We start from the raw sequence: 20,136 nt of genomic DNA, 5'->3' as shown, positions 1-20,136 counted from the left end.
ATTGTTGAACTACATTTGTGAAAATCATGATTTTATTTCAGTGTTTCATTGTGTTTTGCAATTTATCATTTATTGAAAATGGCATTTGACTTTCTAAAACATTCTGTCAGGGTTTGTAGAAACATTGAAAGCTGTTCTTTTGCATTTCATGCCTTAAAGACGTATGCTTAACGACCCACTGCTTGATTTATTTTTTTTGGTGTGACATACTATACGGAAAGACAGCCACTATCCAATAAATGCCTAGCTCAGTGGTGTGTTTAAACCTCCAGCTTAGGGTTTGTTGATTTTGGCTGTGTTCCTCTGGGTTTCCTTTCACATTGCAGAGTCTGAAATCTAGACAATTTGTGGCTACTGTACATGAATAAATGCAAAAAAAGTATATGAAAAATGACATGCAATGGGGTAGTGGGGGTGGCAAGAAATAATGTTTAAAGAAACGATTCGTTCCAGACAATGTCAAGTTTTGGAATGCTTCACATTATCTCCCTCTGTGATCCTTGAGGTACAGAGAGAGAGGGGGAACGCCCAGGGTGCCTATTGGTTCAGGGCTGATCATTTAAATGGTGTGAAGGTTTTGGAAGCTGAAAGACTTACTGCAACACTGCTTAGGACGGCCAAACCAGAGCTGCTTGACAGGTGCCCACTGTAAGGCATCTTAAATGAAATTAAGAAATTCTTGTATTCAGGCAGACTGAGGAGATACGTTCAGAAATGGTATGATAATTTCTTATTATGCTTTTGGTAATATGTTTGAAAAGAATACCTAAAAATGGTGTGATTATTTCATTTATTATTATTTTTTTTTTTAGATTTTTTACCTTTTATTTAATTATTTTTTTTTAGATTTTAATTCTAGAAAGAAAACTAATGAATATAATGCATGAATAATATGCTTTGTACCTTATACAAAATTACATGACAAAATAAATTTGTTTAAAGTTATATATAAGTTTCATATATATTTAGTAAAATATATGCATGTATGTAAAACTTGCAGCTTGCATACTTAAATATATGTAAGTATGTAAAACTTTCACTTTTGAACACATATAATATCTCTTACATGTGCGCAAGCTTCCGTACATTAGTGCTTCTGTCGTCTATATGTTGCACTGTGGTTAGAGAGTCTTATAGTTTTGGTATTGTATCCCATGGATAAGAAGGCAACATTATCATTAAAAAATGATTGGTCCTATCATTGTACAGGGAAGCAACAGAGTCAGCTTAACATATATAACATTCATCAAGTATTGTCTACTTTGTTTTTATTTGTTTATGACTGTAAACATGTAGACATGAAAAATAAACAAATAAACAGACTACAAATAGAAAATATAGTGCAATATCCAGTATAGTGCAATGATGTTGGCCTAATTGGATGATTTGGGGATTGAGTAACTTTATCAAGAATGTCAAGGTTAAGTCTGCCGTGTTACAGACAGGAATATAATTTTGCAACCATACACTAGTACAATTTATTTTTAACACTTGCCACTTGAAGGCCAGAGAGGAAATGCACCAGTTTAAAATGTTTGTAGCTGTTTTTAAACTGTCTAGCAGCATTTTCTTAGATCACCACCCTCATCCTGCTTAACAGCAGGACCCAAGAACAGGCTGTTTTTGTTGTGATGATTAATATATCTCAAGAGACAAGGGGGCACACAGTGTGTTTTTTCCCCTTCTCACCTCTTTTCTGCCAATCGCTTTTTCTTAAAGAATAATGCTGCCCTTGATCCTCCCTCTGACCTGTCCAAGTTTCAAACACAGTGCATGTGGTCAATCTCTCTTTTTTTCTTTATCATCTTCTATGAGAGTGTATGGTTTGCTGCTTTTGGAAGATTTATCAAAATGGAGTATCTGGCCATTTTACTTTTTGTATCTCTATTGACCTTGTTAACGTGCACACTGTCATTATCGCACGTTTGTGTGCATCTGTGTTTGTGCCAGTAGTGACCTGATGCTTGGAGAATAGACAACGGTTGATATTGATTATTTAATTATATTTGTGTGAACCAGTTCAGGTAAGGTGTTCATGCTGGCAGGTAGTCTTTTGTTACTCAGTAGGAACTGAGAGAAACTGGAAGTTCTCAAGTCATCCCTCTTTAGGAGAAAATATATCAGACATCAAAATATATATCAAAAATCAAAGTATAAACATAAAACAGTTGAGAGGAAGCAAAAATATGCAACTTTAACTTCGTTTCTCTGATTGGGCTTTTCATATTCTGATATGGACATGGTAGATGTGAAGTGGACTCCAGAGATTCATTTTACTCAATTCTATCTACTTAACTAACTGTGCAATTCTCCACATTCCCCAGGTTTAATGCCAGCTGTCATAATTTGTAACAGTACTGGTTGCCTGTTTTAACTTTAAATGCAGTTATAATAAACAACTGACTTTAAAAGTTTAATGATAAAATTATCATGTTAGTGCAAGAGCAAAATGCCAGAAATTAAAAACATTAATTACAAGATAAAAATCAGGAAAGTTTTCTGTACCATAAGGTGAAATTGAAATCTCTTGCAAATCTGTTCATTATGTCTCCAGTTAGGAAACCTATAAGGAACAAACTTTTCTTTAATCTTCTTATCCTTTTACCTAAACCTCCATATCATTATATTTTGAAAAGAAATACTATTTTAATATAACAGCCAATGTTGATGTTTTGCATGTACTTGGAGAATCTTGTGCGATTCTGGAATATGCATGCACACATTTCATCTTCTGTCCATAGGGAATGCTAAGACCACACATTTTAGCATTTTGCCATTTCACAGCCATACCACTATTTTTGTTCTGAGCTTAAAAGTAATTGTACAATAGGTAAATAGTGGGCAACTTGACAGAATGATGTATGTGTAATTAGATATCAGTCAAGAATTTCTTTCTATTTTACTATACAACGATTTAGCCATGCCATAAATTTGGAGTACAGTTATCGAAACAGTTACAGAATAAAACACACATGGAACTATATTTATCATAATCCTGGTAAAATTAATTGCTTAAAGAGTTTTACTTATAGACACTTACTTTGGGGCCCCTCAGGCCCACAAGGACATTTTTATTATGTAGTTTCATGGGCAGACCATGTCTACTCATGTTTTAAAAGCATTTTGTTTCTTTAATTTTTTACTTTCCATTATTCTGTTTATTTTATACTGTAGTTGTATGTGCTTACAGTGCGGCAAAAAAAGCATTTAGTCAGCCACCAATTGTGCAAGTTCTTCCACTTAAAAAAATGAGAGAGGCCAGTAATTTTCATTATAGGTATACCTCAACTATGAAAGACAAAATAAGAAAAAAAAACACATTTTTTATAAATAAATTGGTAAATTCCTCTGATTTCTGGCTCTCACAGACCTGTAACGTCTTCTTTAGGCCTTGTTCACACGGGCGTTAAATTTTTGGATAAAGAAACATGCTCTGTCCTAGACGTTTATGTTACCCCAGCCTGCAAACCAAATTGTAGTTTGTGTGTTAACCTGTGGAGGCAGTGTCGGGAACTGGATATGAAAGCCCTTGTAGTTTTATTTGAGGTGCCTCCTTTTAATATGGACTATTTTGCTATATTAGACATTAATCTTCTTGTTTTAAAAATTATCATAATACGGCGATGTAGGGAGAGAAAAATTGCCTCCGACATTTTATTTAGCTTTTTTTTCTGCATTTCCCTATGTATAGCATGTAGGATCATGGGATATATCCGGTCCTCTGAAGTGTAAAATGAACCGAATAAACGCACTAGAAGCGGTTTCCTTGCGTGCGTTTGTATTTGAACGCCAACAAAAAGCTGCATGCAACATTTTTTTTATGTTGTATAAATGCGCAGCCAGATAAAACGCACATCACCAAAGCCCATGTGAACACTCTCATCGAACTCCTATGTGTAGAAAACCCTCGGTGCTTGATTCGCGCTTACCGGACGCTACGAACGCCAAAAAAACGCTTGATTTTAACGCTCGTGTGAACAAGGCCTTAAAAGCCTTCTCTGTCCTCCACTGTATTAATGGCATCTGTTTGAATGCATTATCAGTATAAAAGACACCTGTCCACACCTGAGAGCATTTGGATGATCCAGAAGAGGATTGGGAGAATGTCATATGGTCAGATGAAACTTGTCAACAAACTCAACTTGTCGTGCTTGAAGGAGAAAGAATGCTGAGTTGTATCCAAAGAACACCATACCTACTGTGAAGCATGGGGGTGGAACCATCATGCTTTGGGGCTGTTTTTCTGCTAAGGGACCAGGACTTTTTTACTGTTCCGTGTAAAAGAAAGAATAATTGGGGCCATACATCGTGAGATTTTGAGTGAAAACCTTTTTCCATCAGCAAGGGCATTGAAGATGAAACATGGCTGGGTCTTTCAGCATGGCAATGATCCCAAACACACTGCAACAAAGGAGTGGCTTCGTAAGAAGCATTTCAAGGTCCTGGAGTGGCCTAGCCAGTTTCCAGATCTCAACCCCATAGAAAATCTTTGGATGGAGCTGAAAGTCCTTGTTGCCATCGACAGCCCCAAAACATCAACGGGAATGGGCCAAAATACCAGCAACAGTGTGTGAAAACCTTGTGAAGACTTACAGAAAACGTTTGACCTCCGTCATTGCCAACAAAGGGTATATAACAAAGTACTAAGAGGAAATTTTTTTCTTATTGACCAAATACTTATTTTTCACCATAATTTAAACAAATATATATTTTTAAATCCTACAATGTGATTTTCTTGATTTTTTTTATTTTTATTTTGTCTCTCATAGTTGAGGTATACCTATGATGAAAAGTGCAGGTCTCTCTCATCTTTTTAAGTGGGGGAACTTCCACAATTGGTGGCTGACTAAATGCTTTTTTGTCCCACTGTATGTGATATATTTGTAAAATTCAATTAGTCTTCGCATTTTGCTAGAGTCAGTACAATGATATAAAAAAGGGTTATTGTACTGTATTTTGCATATATTATTACACCTGTTAGCGCACTACATTTTATTAAAAAAACACAACATGTTGGGGCACTGTTTCTCTTTCAGCAAAAAAGATCTTGTTTTTTTCTTTTTGTAATAAAATATCCTTTAAATACTATACTCCACATTTGTGTGAGGTTAAAAGGAATTATAGAGGCCAACTGTTATTAGAAATTACATTATTCAGTTTAGGAAGGTTTTCATGCTTCTTTAAATTCTAATGGCTGTGGTTGTATAATTAAATGTTAAGATAAAATATCCAGCCAAGTAAAAGGATAGCCCATTTCTTATTGCAGGAAGAGACATTTCTTAAGTGATATAGTCTTAACCACATTAAACATATTGAAATGTCTGGATTACCCAAATCAACTTTATTGTGCTTGTAACAAGGCATGGTCCTTGCTAGAGTGAGAGCATGCAAAAGTATTTCAGTAAGAATAAAGTGCACTGTATTGTCTGTCTGTGAATTACCACATGGATGTCTATGGGAAATTGTTTATGTGTATCTTTTGCAGACCATGCTTTCCCGGGTAAATTGGCTCTGGATGCTTCTATGTGGGATGCTGGGTGTAGTCTTTCTTGTTACACAGGCGGAAGAATCTGAGAAAGCAGTCACATTTAGCCATGTGTACAGAATTGACTCTGGTTGTAAGCAGGACTTGCAGGCAGTTTTGGCTTCCCAGGACCAAGCATCAGCAGGTCAGGTTATGATGGTGAATGGAGAGAAGGAAATTGTTTTCAAGCACAACATTAAGTTTCCATTATCTAGCTGCAACTGTTCTGATTCCGAGGAATTTAAAACTCTCCTATACCGTGTCAATGGTTTGGAGGAGGAGGTTACCTACCTGAAGTCCCAGTGCAGTAAGGGCTGCTGCAGCGGAAGCTCAGGTATTATCCAATCTAACAAGCGCAATTAAAATATATAATTATTGTATTCCTTTTTAAAGAACTATTTGTATATACTACTGTTATTAAACCAAGAAATATATCACTATTGTAGGAGTAATCACTCCATAATCCATCACACTGTTATCTGATATAATCTGTACTGTATACCCTGCAAGATGATTATCTGCCAGTTAATCTCTAGGTTTTATGCAACTGACTTGCCTTCTACTAGGTGTGGACACAAGCTGCAGTGGTCATGGTGTATACCAGCATAACACCTGCAGCTGCAAATGTGATTCTGGCTGGGAGGGTCCAGATTGCTCAATCTCCACCTGTCCGGATAACTGTAATGATAATGGCTACTGTGTAGATGGACAATGCGTTTGCCACACTGGTTACACAGGCCATGACTGTGGCCTGCCCACATGTCCTGATGACTGTAATGACAAAGGCCACTGCGTGGATGGCAAGTGTGTGTGCTTTGAGAGCTTCTCTGGAGACACCTGCGGCATTCAGAAATGCCTAAATGACTGCAAAGAAAATGGTCGCTGTATTGATGGACAGTGTCTCTGCGACGAGGGATTTTTTGGAAATGACTGCTCTATGGGTAAGGTTGCTTCATGAATATTTTGAGGTGGTGATTTTAGATATCTGATAATTCCTATTCAAGATTGTTGGGTATATAGGAATCTGTATGGAATGTATCCGTGTCTAATAGAGCATTTCACACAATAATTAAACATAAAAAAATGCATTGATAACTAATTTAAACCCAAGGCTATCAGTATCCTAGTCAGGTTCATGTGTTTAAACTCAGTCTCTTTTTATCTATTGAACACAACACAACATATTTGTGTTATTAAGTTACTACTTTAATTTTTAGTTGGAACTGAATTATATATATAATTGTATAGTTGTAGAATAGCAATCGTCACGAAGCAGCTTGGCAGAACTACAGGTATGGATAAAATCATAGATACATAGTTTCATGGCTCATTTATTTCAATTATAAAATGTGTAATAATAATTTACTATGAAATATTATTAATTATGGTCCTTTATTATTGTTGAGAGTATGAAGTGTTCTAGCCTGTGCTACAGAAGTGTAACACTCTTTTATGTACATCTATTTATGTACAAATGTAAACTATGTAAAATAATTGTAGAGTATAATCTCTTTTTTCATACCTTTACGATTATCATAAGCAGCAGTTTTCAGTAGCAGGAATCAACTGTCCTCCTCACAGTTAGCTCCATCGTTTAACCTTTTTTTTCATAAGGAAAATGTGCCTCAGAATAGGAGTGGACTGATATGTGATCTTAAAAAAATAATATTGGGAATGGCATGAACCTTACAGAGAGGTATATTGTCCATGTTAACTCTTTTCATCATAATTGAGTCCATATGAGTGAAGAGCAAGCATAGCTTGAAGCAGTGTGGTACCAGCTCAATTGCTAGCTGAATTATAATTTCAAGCACATGACACCAATGGAGCTAGAATAGTATGTGATAGTTGAGCCTGTCAATCATTCCTTAGTGATTTTTGTTTAATTTCACTATTGCAGCATTGTAGCACACCAATTTCATTTAATTTGTCATACTAACAAATAGTCATTTACGGCACGTTTACGTTCATGGCATCTGATACTTGTAAATGTATATATAGATTTATAATGCAGCTGTTTTTAAAAATGAATATCTGAAATATTGGTAAATATTTGTGAAAGCACTCAAAGAACCCAAAGTTTTTTTTTTTTTTTTTTTTAAAGGTCATCATTACATGGTCATCATGCAAAAAAAGTGGACTTTAGAGGTTAATCATTTGCAATCATTGAAAATATCACTTATATTTATTTAAATATATGCTCTATGTTCCTGTTTTATAAAATGTGCTGTGGTTTTTCATTCATTTGTCAGCATGTGCAGAACATTTATTTGCAATATGCTTTCTCCAAAGTCATTAGATAATAATTCATTTATCCCAGAGGCCTTTTGTGGGTTATTATTTAAATGTGAAATTGTTACTGGTAGACACTGGCATGAGGCAAAAGTATTAACCACCACTAAATGAAATGTCTCCTGCTAACACAAAGGAAAACATTTACTTCCTGACCTTTTTGCAATGTGGAACCCTGTCCAAACCTGCCATAAATTCTTTCCTGGTTAATGTGGTCTTTTGTGCATCTATTTTGTCCCACTCTTTCCCTCTGCATCCATTCTCCAAGCATTTCTAAGTATATATACTAGCAATATTAGTGACCACACTGTAACTAAAGAGAAATATAACTTCATGGCCAGTTGTTAGTAAAAAATTTTTTGGAGAACCACAAATTCAGTAGAATTTGCACAAGTAAATAGTTACCTAGTTAAGATTATAACAGTGGTCAAAAAGGTATGAACTTAGAGAAGCACAAATATGGAGGGCAAAGAAAATTAACAGTTAAAGAAGAAGAATAGCCTTTTATCACATATACACATGCAAGATGGTAAATGCAAATATGATGTGCAAGTAATTGTAATCATGAAATATATGGAATTAAAGTGCTACCACAGAGTTTATTCAAATCAAATCAAAACTTCAATTACATTACCACTGCTTAAAAAAGTAAAAAAACAAACAAAAAAAAAACACAGTAGATACTTATGTCTGTAGTTTGAAAATAATTAAATAAATAAATGAATTAATTATTAAATGTGTTTCTCTACAGTATTGGGTCCTAAAGATTTGCATGTGATCATGGTGACTGATGTGTCCCTGCTGGTGGAGTGGGAACATGTAAAAAAAGCAGAGTACTACCTGCTCTCCTACTATCCTTTTGGAAATGAGGGAGCCATTCAAGAGATCCATGTACCCAAAACCGAAAATTCCTACTTGATCACAGGCCTTAAACCTGGAGTTACCTATATTGTGCAAGTGAAGGCTGTCATTAAGGGCATTAGCAGTGAATCAGATCATATTACAGCCACAACAGGTAAAGACATTTTACCCCACAGGTTTTGCATAAAGTTAGTGCACCCCTGCCTAAATGACATATTTCATCATTTTTTTAATAGAAACAATGCAACAAATTGCCTGATTAAATATCTAATGTATGCAAATTATCTAGATAAGCCAAAAGCATTTTAGAAACAGGTACTGTGGACTAATGAAACTATTGTAACCTTTAGGAAACCTAAAACAAATAGCTCAATCCAAACCTCATAAACAAATTAAAAAAAAAATCATAAAAAAATGCTTTTTAATTAGTATTTTCATTTTTATAAATATAACCTTTTTGGATCACCAGCCCAAGTATTTTCTCTCGTGCAGATTTGTCTGGTGTAGAAAATGTTCGTGTACTTGGACAGACAGAGGACTCTATCCAGGTGGACTGGCAGAACCCAGAAACAGTGGTGGATTATTTTAAACTGCGTCATGCCAGTCCAGATGGCCAAGAGGAGCTGGAAAATGTAGCCAGGAGTCAGGAGGCTAGGACAGTGCACACTATTATAGGTAAACTTTTTTAAGATACCCTGAACCAAATGTTATCTCTTTCTGTGCTGGTGAACTTGGAGTTATCAAAATAGTCTTGATATCTTATTATATAGATGTTATTATACAGTTTACAAGTCTGAAGACACTAAGTAAACTGTAATAGTTATGGGAAATTTTACTTAAATGTTTTTTGCAGGCCTTATTCCAGGTACTGAGTACCAGATATCAGTGCACGCCATCAAAGGAAGCAATGAGGGCAAACCATCCCATGCAATAGGAGTCACAGGTTAGTTGGTTAAGTAATCTTCTCTTATAAACCCAGAAAAGACACCGTCAAGCCCTTGTAAAATTATAGAATGCAGTAACATCGAAGCGTGACATTTAATATTCCCCGTACCATAGCCTTCAGTAAATCTTGCAGGGACACAGTATTATTATAGTACAGAATACTGCTTCATAGGATCATGAGGTGACAGCTCTAAGACTTAAAAGACACACATGCAATAAACACATTTTGCATAATTTGAATCATTTGTTATCCTTATTTTATTCACAGAAGTATTGTCAAAGATTAGTAACTATATATCCAATGATTATGGTATTTAATAAAAAAAACCGACAATAATACATAGAAAAATCTCTCTGACAGTAAGGAAAAACTTCAACAAAGATTAAAGAAGTATACAAGTACATCGTGTTGTGTGAGAAATATGAAGTTTGTAATCATAGTTGAGTAATTAAACTCATACCAAAGTTGTACCATGTAGAGCATACTATTATTCATTTATTTATTTTTAACCCTAACCCTAACCCTATTCTGTAAAATGTCACATGCATTTGTATTCAGTCCCCTTAACTCTGATTCCCCTAACTAAAAGTGCAACCAATTGCCTTCAGAAGTCACCACATTAGTAAATAGAGTCCTACACAACTTTGTGTAATTTAATCTCAGTTAATCTGATTTTTTTTATGTATCTCTGAGGATGTTAAATAAAGTGAAGATGTTCTTAGTTCCATTTATAATGGCTTTTGGTTATTGGCTATTGTACTTGTAACACACCTGGTCGGTGTGAAGAGTGATTGATAATTACTGTAGATACAACAGAAACCACAACTCTGGAGTCGTATATAAGTTAATTAGGTTAACTTAGTTAATAATTTTATTAAAATACAAAGTAATTAATTGGAATGCAAGAACCTTCTGAGGCTTCCAGTGTTCATTTAATATGATACACGTTTCTCAGTGTGCATTCTATTTATAGACCAAATACCATTCATATATACATAATGACTGTCAGGAGTCTGTGTGGTAACACACTCAAGTAATGACATTCTTTATTCACATCGTATGTGCTGCCACCTTTACTGTACATTTGCAACATACAATTTCATAACCCAGGATTGCCTTACTAAACCAGACAGACATTTGAGCTCTCCTCCATCCACACCCTATCTAGACCTTGAGAAATTTATCCAGGAAAAAATAGTTTAAAAAAAAAGGAATAGTTTTTTTTTCACAGGGTGTCAGGAGATCAGGAGAGTTTAATCAGCTCATATTCTGCTGATTTTTTAAAAGTGACTATATAAAGTACATTTCTTTTTTTCTTGGCACTCAAAACAGCAGGTACAGTAGGTAGTACTAACCCATGCATTAAATTGGAAATTGCAGCATTTTCTTGCTTGTGGTTTTGGGGGTGAAGTTTCAGCACAAAGGTTAGCACTTGAGGTTAGCACTTATCCAGAGTATTTGCACTGGCATTCCATTAGTTTGATGTTACAGTCTGATTTGCTCTTTTGTATTCTATGCCATACCTCAAATCAAGGTTATCCCCCCCAAAATAAGGGAATAATAACAAAAGCTTTCAGGAATGTTGATCTCACTGTTTTTGGAATGAACTATTTATTAATTTTATAGCACTTAGCATGGCACTAACTTTATTGGAGTCACAGAGGAATTTCCCAAATGATGATAGCTTTTGCATGCTTTCTCACTTTCTCTTGTGACTCATGCAACTGTTAACTTAGTTCTGATAAACCTTGCTGCTGCTCACACAATTCTCTGTTTCTTTTTTCTTTTCAATTTTTCTTTTTTTATATAAAGGATCTGGCCAGTTAAAAACTTGAAGGCTTTCTTGTATTAACTGTCAAAATGTGTCTTGAAATGTTAACAAAAACTAAATTAAAAAAGTTGATCTAAGGTAAGGTAAGTTCAGTATATAAGCTCTTTTGCTTTATTGACCTTGAGCTGACTAAAATAATGTCTGCACAAAATCATATTTAATATACCCAAAAATATAAAAGGTATTATGGACTGAAATTTACTTACACAGTTGTCATAAACCAACACAAACCATTTCTTTTTTAGACATTGACTCTCCAAATAACCTGGTTACTAGGGACGTAACCGAGACCACAGTGACTGTGATGTGGGAGAAGGTCCGTGCTGAGATTGATGGCTACATTCTGGCCTATAGCTCTGCTGAGGGCTCCAGTGAGGAGATCCATGTAGGAGCAGATGCTACTTCCTACCAGCTCACATCACTGAAACCTGGGGTTCTGTACACCATCTTCCTCTGGGCCCAGAAGGGTTCTCGTATGAGCAAGAAGATCTCGTCGGAGGCTGAGACGGGTAACTTGTTCATTTCTTATTTTCCCTCACTTGTTTTCTATGTTTCTATGAAGCACCTTATAATTATTTTACCTTCGCACTCTTTGAGTGAAAAAGAATAGTGTGTGTGCTGTTGATTTAGCCATGATTTTTACTTTTTGGGTTTAATTTTTTTTTTTTTTTTATGTTTGTACTGCAGTTTCTATTGTGAAACATTATTGTTAATTTATTCTAATACTGCTTTTAATGTTTCTGTCTCTGCTTATTTTTAGTTTTTTTTATTTGGAGCCCTTCAGTCTACAGTATGTGCTTGTTACAATCACAGCATGTGGGAAAGCTTTCGCATACACATTAGCTAAGCTCTATAACTGCTAAAAAAAAAAAAGAGACAACTATTTAGGGTTGAGTTGTATTACATTGCTGATTTTAAATAAAAATACAGTTTTTATTTTAATGATATTATTATAAATTTTAATTACATTATTATTATTATTATACTAGTATTTATTATCTAATTTTACAGAATGAACTACGTATATATTTTATAAAACAATTGTTTCATTCTTGTTATGCTTTTAGTGTTAAGCTTAGAGAATTCCGTAAGTTTGTTGCTGTTTATATACAGTATAAGCAATAAGTTAGCAGGGACCAGATGGTACCGATTTAATCAGTGCTAGGCCTTCCTGTGGGCTTTCCTCTACGTTTAGAAAGATGAGTGAATCAGACGTTGACTAGTCTCATAACTCATATGGTAGAATGCCTCATGGATCTGACAACAGGGAATAGAAACCCTTGAAGTGCAGAAGCTCTGTTTTTCTTTCCTTTTGCTTCCACATGAGTTCACATAGGTTTTTTTATACAGTAGCACCAAGATCTAAACTGTTCCACATTTAGATTTATGGCATTTGCAGATGCCCTTTTCCAGAGTGGGTTATTATAAAATGGCCTATAGAGCTCTATACAATCTATTGTTTGGCAATATAACATCATTTTGTTTGAGTTTCATGCTCAGTAAAAAGGCAAAATTAATATAATAATTCAACGCAAGTAAAACAATAATAATGCTTCGTGCCTTGATTTAGATGGGTTTGTAATGCTTGAATGATTCATAAGTTACAACAAACAAACAAACAAACAATAACCATTCCTGGAGAACTATTGAAACAAAACATTAAGAAACAAGTGGTGTCTCAAGACAATTGCACAGTACTGTACTTTTCTTATTAACTGCTTCTTTATATTGCTTATCTACAGATACATTATGAAGTAAATCATTCTAATTATTATTCCATAATGATAGTTTAAAAAATAGGCGTCATCACTACAATTTCCTAAAAAAATAAACATCAAAGTAAAAATACTGCCAGATTCTCCATTACATTTAACATGCTTTAAATGCTTTTTCAGAACTTGATGCACCTACTAATGTCTTGGTAAGAGAAGTGACTGAAGACTCAGCGACAGTGTCATGGGACAGAGTCCAAGCAGAAATAGATGGCTACATACTGAGTTACAGTTCTGCTGATGGCTCCAGTGATGAGGTGCAGGTGGGAGCAGACAGCACCTCCTACCAGTTCAGTCGTCTGAGACCAGGAGTTGCATATACAGTCTACATCTGGGCAATAAAAGGCTCTCGTTCCAGCAGGAAAGCTACAACAGAGACTGAAACAGGTTTATTAAGCATCTTACATAATTTTCTTCATAGGTAGATTCATCAGATAAGATTCTGGTTTATTCTTTTGATTCTGTGGGTCTCTGGAACATTCAGTCTTCAAATTAAATATAAAAAGTTTTGTAAACCAAAAAACTAATTGGAATTTTGGCCAGTTAAACAAAACAAAATTGCATTAATTTATGTTGTTCTTTCTTCTGTCCAAAAACATTTTAAATTTATATAATAAATTGTTATTAAAACATTTGTACAAAGGAATTAACAGTAAAATCCTTTGGTTGCAAAATAAAGCTAAACATTTTGAGTAAATTAAAAACACAGCAAAAAGTGATATATTGACAAGTGAAATCCTCCTAAATCTGCTCAAATACATTAAAATGAAAGTAAAGCATGTTTTTAAGCATTATATTTTTAGCATTTCTCTTAATGAATAAATGCTTAAAACTAGCAAAATAATCTACCAATTAAACAAAAATGTATACTTAAACTTTTTTTTTAATAGACTAATAAATCTCTATTCAGTTATATTATATTAGGAAATTATTTGACAGGATTGGGAATATTTGGGACATGTGTTTTGTGTAAAAGCATAATAAAATTAATCTTATCATAGCAGGTCTTTTTATTAGGCAAATACTACCTCAGATGAACAATATATAACCTTTTTCACAACGCCAATACTTATTTAAACAACAACAACAAACATGTGGGCAATACTAAGTACACCATGATTTAATAGCATGACCCATTACAATTAAATGATTTTTTACAAAAATACATTGAATTAAAAAAAGCGGGTACTAACTTTTGAACATGACTTTACACTTATCAGCTACTTTATTAGGTACACCTGTTCAGCTGCTCATTAATGCAAATATATAATTAACCAATTATATGGCCGCAACTCAATGGATTTAGGTGTATTAGCATGGTCTAGATGATCTGCTGATGTTCAAACCGAGCAGCAAAATGGAAAAGAAAGGTAATTTAAGTAACTTTAAACATAGCATGAAATTGCTGATCTGCTGGAATTAGTAGGGTTTACAGACAATTGTTTGGAAAAGCAGTAAAATCCAATGCAATTCATGACCACAGATTTAGAGGTGCTGATCCTCATTCCCATCTTTTCACACTCGGCTGCAAAACGATCCTGTAAGCACTGCCGGTCAAGAGCAGTAATGCAATCCTCAGCTCACCAAACTGAACCCCCCCTCCTCCATGGCTTAATATCCTGTCCATGAAAATCACAAACAGGATTGGTGACAGAGCACAGCTCTGGCGGAGGCCAACACTTACCGGAAAACAAGTCCAACTTACTACCGAGAATCCGAACACAGCTCTTACTTTGCTCGTAAAGGGGTTGGATGGCCCTGAGGAGTAATCCCCTCACCTCATACTCCCACAGTTCTTCCCACAGAATATCCCTGATCTTATGCCCTTTCTGAATCTACAAAACACATGTAGATCGGATGGGCATCCTGGAGTCTGAGACGAGGAGCTGCATTTAAATTTAGCATCTGTTTCATCAAAGGCTTTCATTTTGGTAGAAACCTGAGACAGGTTACTGAAAAATCAGCGGCACACACAGTTAGAAGCCAAAAACTCAGTTTTTCCTGTCTTTATGTTAACACTGAAAATGGATTTTCTGAATATGTTCACCACAGGGGTTTATGTATTTTAGTGACCCAAAATGCTGTTTGCTAGTGGACAAATAAATATTTATTTTAAAAACTTAATAACAAAATAAATACATTTGTTTCCCAGGACAGGATTACCTTACTTAAATTACCTAAACTCATTCCTGGAAACAGAAAAAAAGACAACCTGAATTAGTAGGATTGACATACAGGTGTTCTGTCATATCCATCTACCCACATCCTTAAGTCTCCTTTGAAGAACCATATTAGAAAACGTTTTTTTTTGTGTGTGTGGTATTTTTAGGAATTGATGCTCCAAGGAATCTAAAAGCCCTTGATGTTATGAGGAATTCTGCAGCTCTAACTTGGAAACCTCCTCAGGCTCACATTGACGGCTACATTATTAGTTACAGACCTGAAGATGATAGTAGGCAGGTATGTGGATTGCTAGTCTATACATATCCAACATCATCTGTCCTGAACATGATTTTGTTGCAGCCATAATGGTAAACAATATGACATCCATATGCAATGCCCTATTTTTTCAGACTGTAGAGAAGAACTTTGTGGCAGGACAAGACAGATTTAGCCTCTCGGGTCTGGCCACAGGGAAGACGTATATTGTCACTTTGATTGCCTATAGAGGTTTAAAAAGGAGTAAAGTGGTGGAGATCATATTTGTCACTGGTAAAGTAGCATTTATACTTTTAATATTAGTAGTAAGTTGTACAAATCCATTGAATAGGTGAATCAGTTCTATTATGCAATTAAACTGAAAGAAATGAATTATTTTACTACCTTATAAGACAGTCAGTCTCTTAGGCTTAGCTACTAAAATTCACTAATTCAGTTACCAGACTTTTGTGTTTAAAGTAAAGGAAAAAAAGGAGCCCTAAGAAGTAAAGGATAAAATCAGCTTGTTATGTTTTAAAACACTCAAGTAGAAATAGAGTGTGGTGAATTAGAATAAAACTTTCCTATTGTGGCTTACTTACACTCACCTAAAGGATTATTAGGAACACCTGTTCAATTTCTCATTAATGTAATTATCCAATCACATGGCAGCTGCTTCAATGCATTCAGGGGTGTGGTCTTGGTCAAGACAATCTCCTGAACTCCAAACTGAATGTCAGAATGGGAAAGAAAGGTGATTTAAGCAATTTTGAGCGTGGCATGGTTGTTGGTGCCAGACGGCCCGGTCTGAGTATTTCACAATCTGTTCAGTTACTGGGATTTTCATGCACAACCATTTCTAGGGTTTACAAAGAATGGTGTGAAAAGGGAAAAACATCCAGTATGCGGCAGTCCTGTGGGCGAAAATGCCTTGTTGATGCTGGAGGTCAGAGGAGAATGGGCCGACTGATTCAAGCTGATAGAAGAGCAACTTTGACTGAAATAACCACTCGTTACAACCGAGGTATGCAGCAAAGCATTTGTGAAGCCACAACACGCACAACCTTGAGGCGGATGGGCTACAACAGCAGAAGACCCCCCTGGGTACCACTCATCTCCACTACAAATAGGAAAAAGAGGCTACAATTTGCACGAGCTCACCAAAATTGGACAGTTGAAGACCGGAAAAATGTTGCCTGGTCTGATGAGTCTCGATTTCTGTTGAGACATTTAAATGGTAGAGTCAGAATTTGGCGTAAACAGAATGAGAACATGGATCCATCATGCCTTGTTACCACTGTGCAGGCTGGTGGTGGTGGTGTAATGGTGTGGGGGATGTTTTCTTGGCACACTTTAAGCCCCTTAGTGCCAATTGGGCATCGTTTAAATGCCACGGGCTACCTGAGCATTGTTTCTGACCATGTCCATCCCTTTATGACCACCATGTACATCCCACAAATCTCCATCAACTGCAAAATGCTATTCTATCAATATGGGCCAACATTTCTAAAGAATGCTTTCAGCACCTTGTTGAATCAATGCCACGTAGAATTAAGGCAGTTCTGAAGGCGAAAGAGGGTCAAACACCGTATTAGTATGGTGTTCCTAATAGTCCTTTAGGTGACTGTATATACTTACCTTTTAAAAAAAAATATATATATATATATATATATATTACACTCAATTAAAAAACATAATGCTTTTGTTGTCTTTGCTGTAGGAGTGGCCTATCCCTTCCCTATGGACTGCACACAGATCATGAGCAATGGTAACATGAAGAGTGGTGTTTACACTATCTATGTGGTCAATGACCAAAAAAAACCCATGCAGGTGTACTGTGATATGACTACAGATGGTGGTGGCTGGATTGTAAGTTAAAGTATTTTTGAATAGATACATTTTTGTACATTTTGTACATTACATACCATTATGTACAGTATAATCATTAATACATAGCATGACAATAAATACGAATGTGTCTGTTATCTTTAGATGTTAACTTTGGGTCTCCATTTTTCTCTCACTCTGTATCTCTCTCCCGGTTTTTAAACCAAGGTCTTTCAGAAACGCAACTCTGGCAAACTAAGTTTTATGAAGCGGTGGAGACAATACGTGGAAGGCTTTGGAGAGCTCACTGATGAATTCTGGCTTGGTACTGAGAAATAATAAAACATAAAAAAACATAAAAAATACTTATAAATAAATATGAATAATATTATTGTTTGATGCAACAGTATAATGCTTTTTGGTCCGCACATAAAATTATCTCTCCAAAATGGCTAAAGGTGAACTTGATTGGATACATGTTGGATACACTTGATATAGCTTCTTTGGCACACACATTACATGTATTACATGTATAACATGAAAATCAATACAATACTTTTGTAAATACTGTTTTGGCTATGTATTTTTCTGTTATGCTTGATTAAAGCATTAGATTACCAACACAAATGTGTCATGTTTTCTAGGTCTGGCAAACATCCATGCATTGACCAACACAAGCACCACGTATGAAGTGCGCTTTGATCTGGGCCTTGAAAGCGATCATGCCTATGCCATCTATGATGACTTTAAAGTCGGATCAGCCAAGCAGAAATTTAAACTCACTATTGGCAATTACAGAGGAAATGCAGGTTGGGCAGATCAAAATAGACAGAATGTAGCTATCATCTTCTTTTCACACCATCATCTTCTTTTCTCTTGTGTAAATTACAGTATATAGCGCATTGCTTGCTAATAATCTCTTTTTTTTTGCCTAGGTGATGCCATGACCTACCACCAGGGCAGACCTTTCACTACTATAGACTCAGACAATGATATTGCCCTGGGCAATTGTGCTTTTACACACAGTGGTGCCTGGTGGTACAAAAATTGTCACTTAGCCAACTTAAATGGCAAATTTGAGGACAACAGGCACAGCATGGTAAGCTTGAGCTGTATAATAGATTTTGGTGTAATGAGAGCATGGTGAAGCTCTATACTTCACTATCAGTGGGTGCTAGTAATCCGCTGCTGTGTATTTTAATATACAGTACATGTAGGTTGATGGCCAGCAGAGGGCAACATCAACAGTATGGGTACCAAAATGGTTATCCCATGTGAGGGGATAATTGCCGATGTAATAATGTGGAGAAGAAGTGGACAAATCTGGAACATGAGGGCCCTAATCGCTAACCTTAATTTAGATAGTTGTTTTTTTGTGCAGGATAATCCTCTAGATTACCCAGAACAGAAGTTGAGCATCCCTTATAGCAGGAAAATCACCTCAGTGCCCTGAATCTATTCACGTATATAAACACTCAAACAAGAAACTTTGTTTGCATGTAGACAAGAAGCACTCTGAGTTATGAAATCCGTTTAGCCTGCTTAAAATAAAATAAAAAATATCAAAATGTATATGCAGACTTTAAGGAAACAACAGAAAATATGGTGGAATCATTGTGTGATTCACCTGGCATGACAATTGCAAAATAATTTTCTCATGGCCCTTGATTGGTGCTTTTAAAATGGGATTAACGTAAGAATTTTTTTTGCTAATTATCGATCAATTTTAATTATAGACTTAAGTTTTAAATTAAAAATTTTAGGTAACGTACACACAATTAGCCATAACATTATGATCACCTGTCTAATATTGAGTAGGCCCCCTTTACTGTCAAAAAAACAACAATGCATTGTGTGGTCTGACAGCAGTGTTAGAACCAGCATTAAGCTTTCCGGTAATTTGAGCCACAGTAGCTCTTCCATTGGATCAGATAGGCTTGCCTCCACTTCCCAAGTGCATCAGTGAGCCTTGGTCAACCATGTCCCTGTCACCGGAACATCCCAGTGGAATTTTCCTGGTTTGCTGTGATCAGGAACTAACAAAAGGGGTTCAGGCCCTGGGTCATGGGTGACCAAGGCCTACTGATGTACATGGAGAGAGACGGCTGAAATTACTCATTTCATTTTCATTTCATTTTTTTACCACTAGGGGGTAAACTGGGAGCCATGGAAGGGTCACCTCATGTCTCTGGACTCTACAGAAATTAAGATCCGCCCTGTGAACACAGCTAGCCGAAAGAAGAGATCACTCAAGAAAAGAGCAGCTGCTTAATGATCTGCAGAGCAAACTGACCTTTGACAAACTGAAGTTGAAAGTGTAATTAATCAAAATAGCATATAGTATGTTAACTTACTCAAAGATATTATGGGTGACAACTGGCTGCTGCCAGGTTACACATATTAATATAGATATAATAACAGATGTTGTACAACTGTATAGCTTTAATATACAAAAATGCTGAAAAGTCAAATGAAAAAAAAATCTCATTTTTGTTAGATTTTTCTGTTTTAACATTTATTGTGCTGTAATTTTTTTTCTTTTTATACGTTTTTAAATACATTGCTTACACGTTAGCAAAATGTGCTGTATAATATGTATCGGGCTTGTAATGTTAACAGTTTGGATGTGTTCTTGAAATAAACCATATTTGTGTTGTTGTCAAAA

The 20,136-nt window shown here is 35.6% G+C and overlaps 1 protein-coding gene across 3 annotated transcripts; it reads left to right on the top strand.

Moving 5' to 3' along the window:
* Positions 1-602: 602 nt before the first annotated feature.
* tnn (tenascin N) lies at positions 603-19,785 on the top strand. Of its 3 annotated transcripts, XM_053499964.1 has the most exons (15): positions 603-717; positions 5,486-5,858; positions 6,091-6,465; positions 8,568-8,831; positions 9,170-9,352; positions 9,531-9,620; positions 11,700-11,963; positions 13,350-13,613; positions 15,556-15,686; positions 15,800-15,938; positions 17,365-17,513; positions 17,700-17,796; positions 18,116-18,280; positions 18,407-18,570; positions 19,621-19,785. In XM_053499964.1, the coding sequence occupies exons 1-15, from the start codon at positions 715-717 to the stop codon at positions 19,741-19,743; spliced, it is 2,784 nt and encodes a 927-aa protein (XP_053355939.1). In that variant the 5' UTR covers positions 603-714; the 3' UTR covers positions 19,744-19,785. The 3 variants fall into 3 exon arrangements, with proteins under 3 accessions (XP_053355939.1, XP_053355945.1, XP_053355951.1); XM_053499970.1 differs by lacking the exon at positions 8,568-8,831; XM_053499976.1 differs by lacking the exons at positions 15,556-15,686; positions 15,800-15,938.
* The last annotated feature ends 351 nt before the right edge of the window (positions 19,786-20,136 follow it).

Source organism: Clarias gariepinus, chromosome 1 (assembly GCF_024256425.1).
Source record: "Clarias gariepinus isolate MV-2021 ecotype Netherlands chromosome 1, CGAR_prim_01v2, whole genome shotgun sequence".
NCBI lineage: Eukaryota > Metazoa > Chordata > Actinopteri > Siluriformes > Clariidae > Clarias > Clarias gariepinus.
This window is presented reverse-complemented; position numbering and strand designations above follow the sequence as displayed.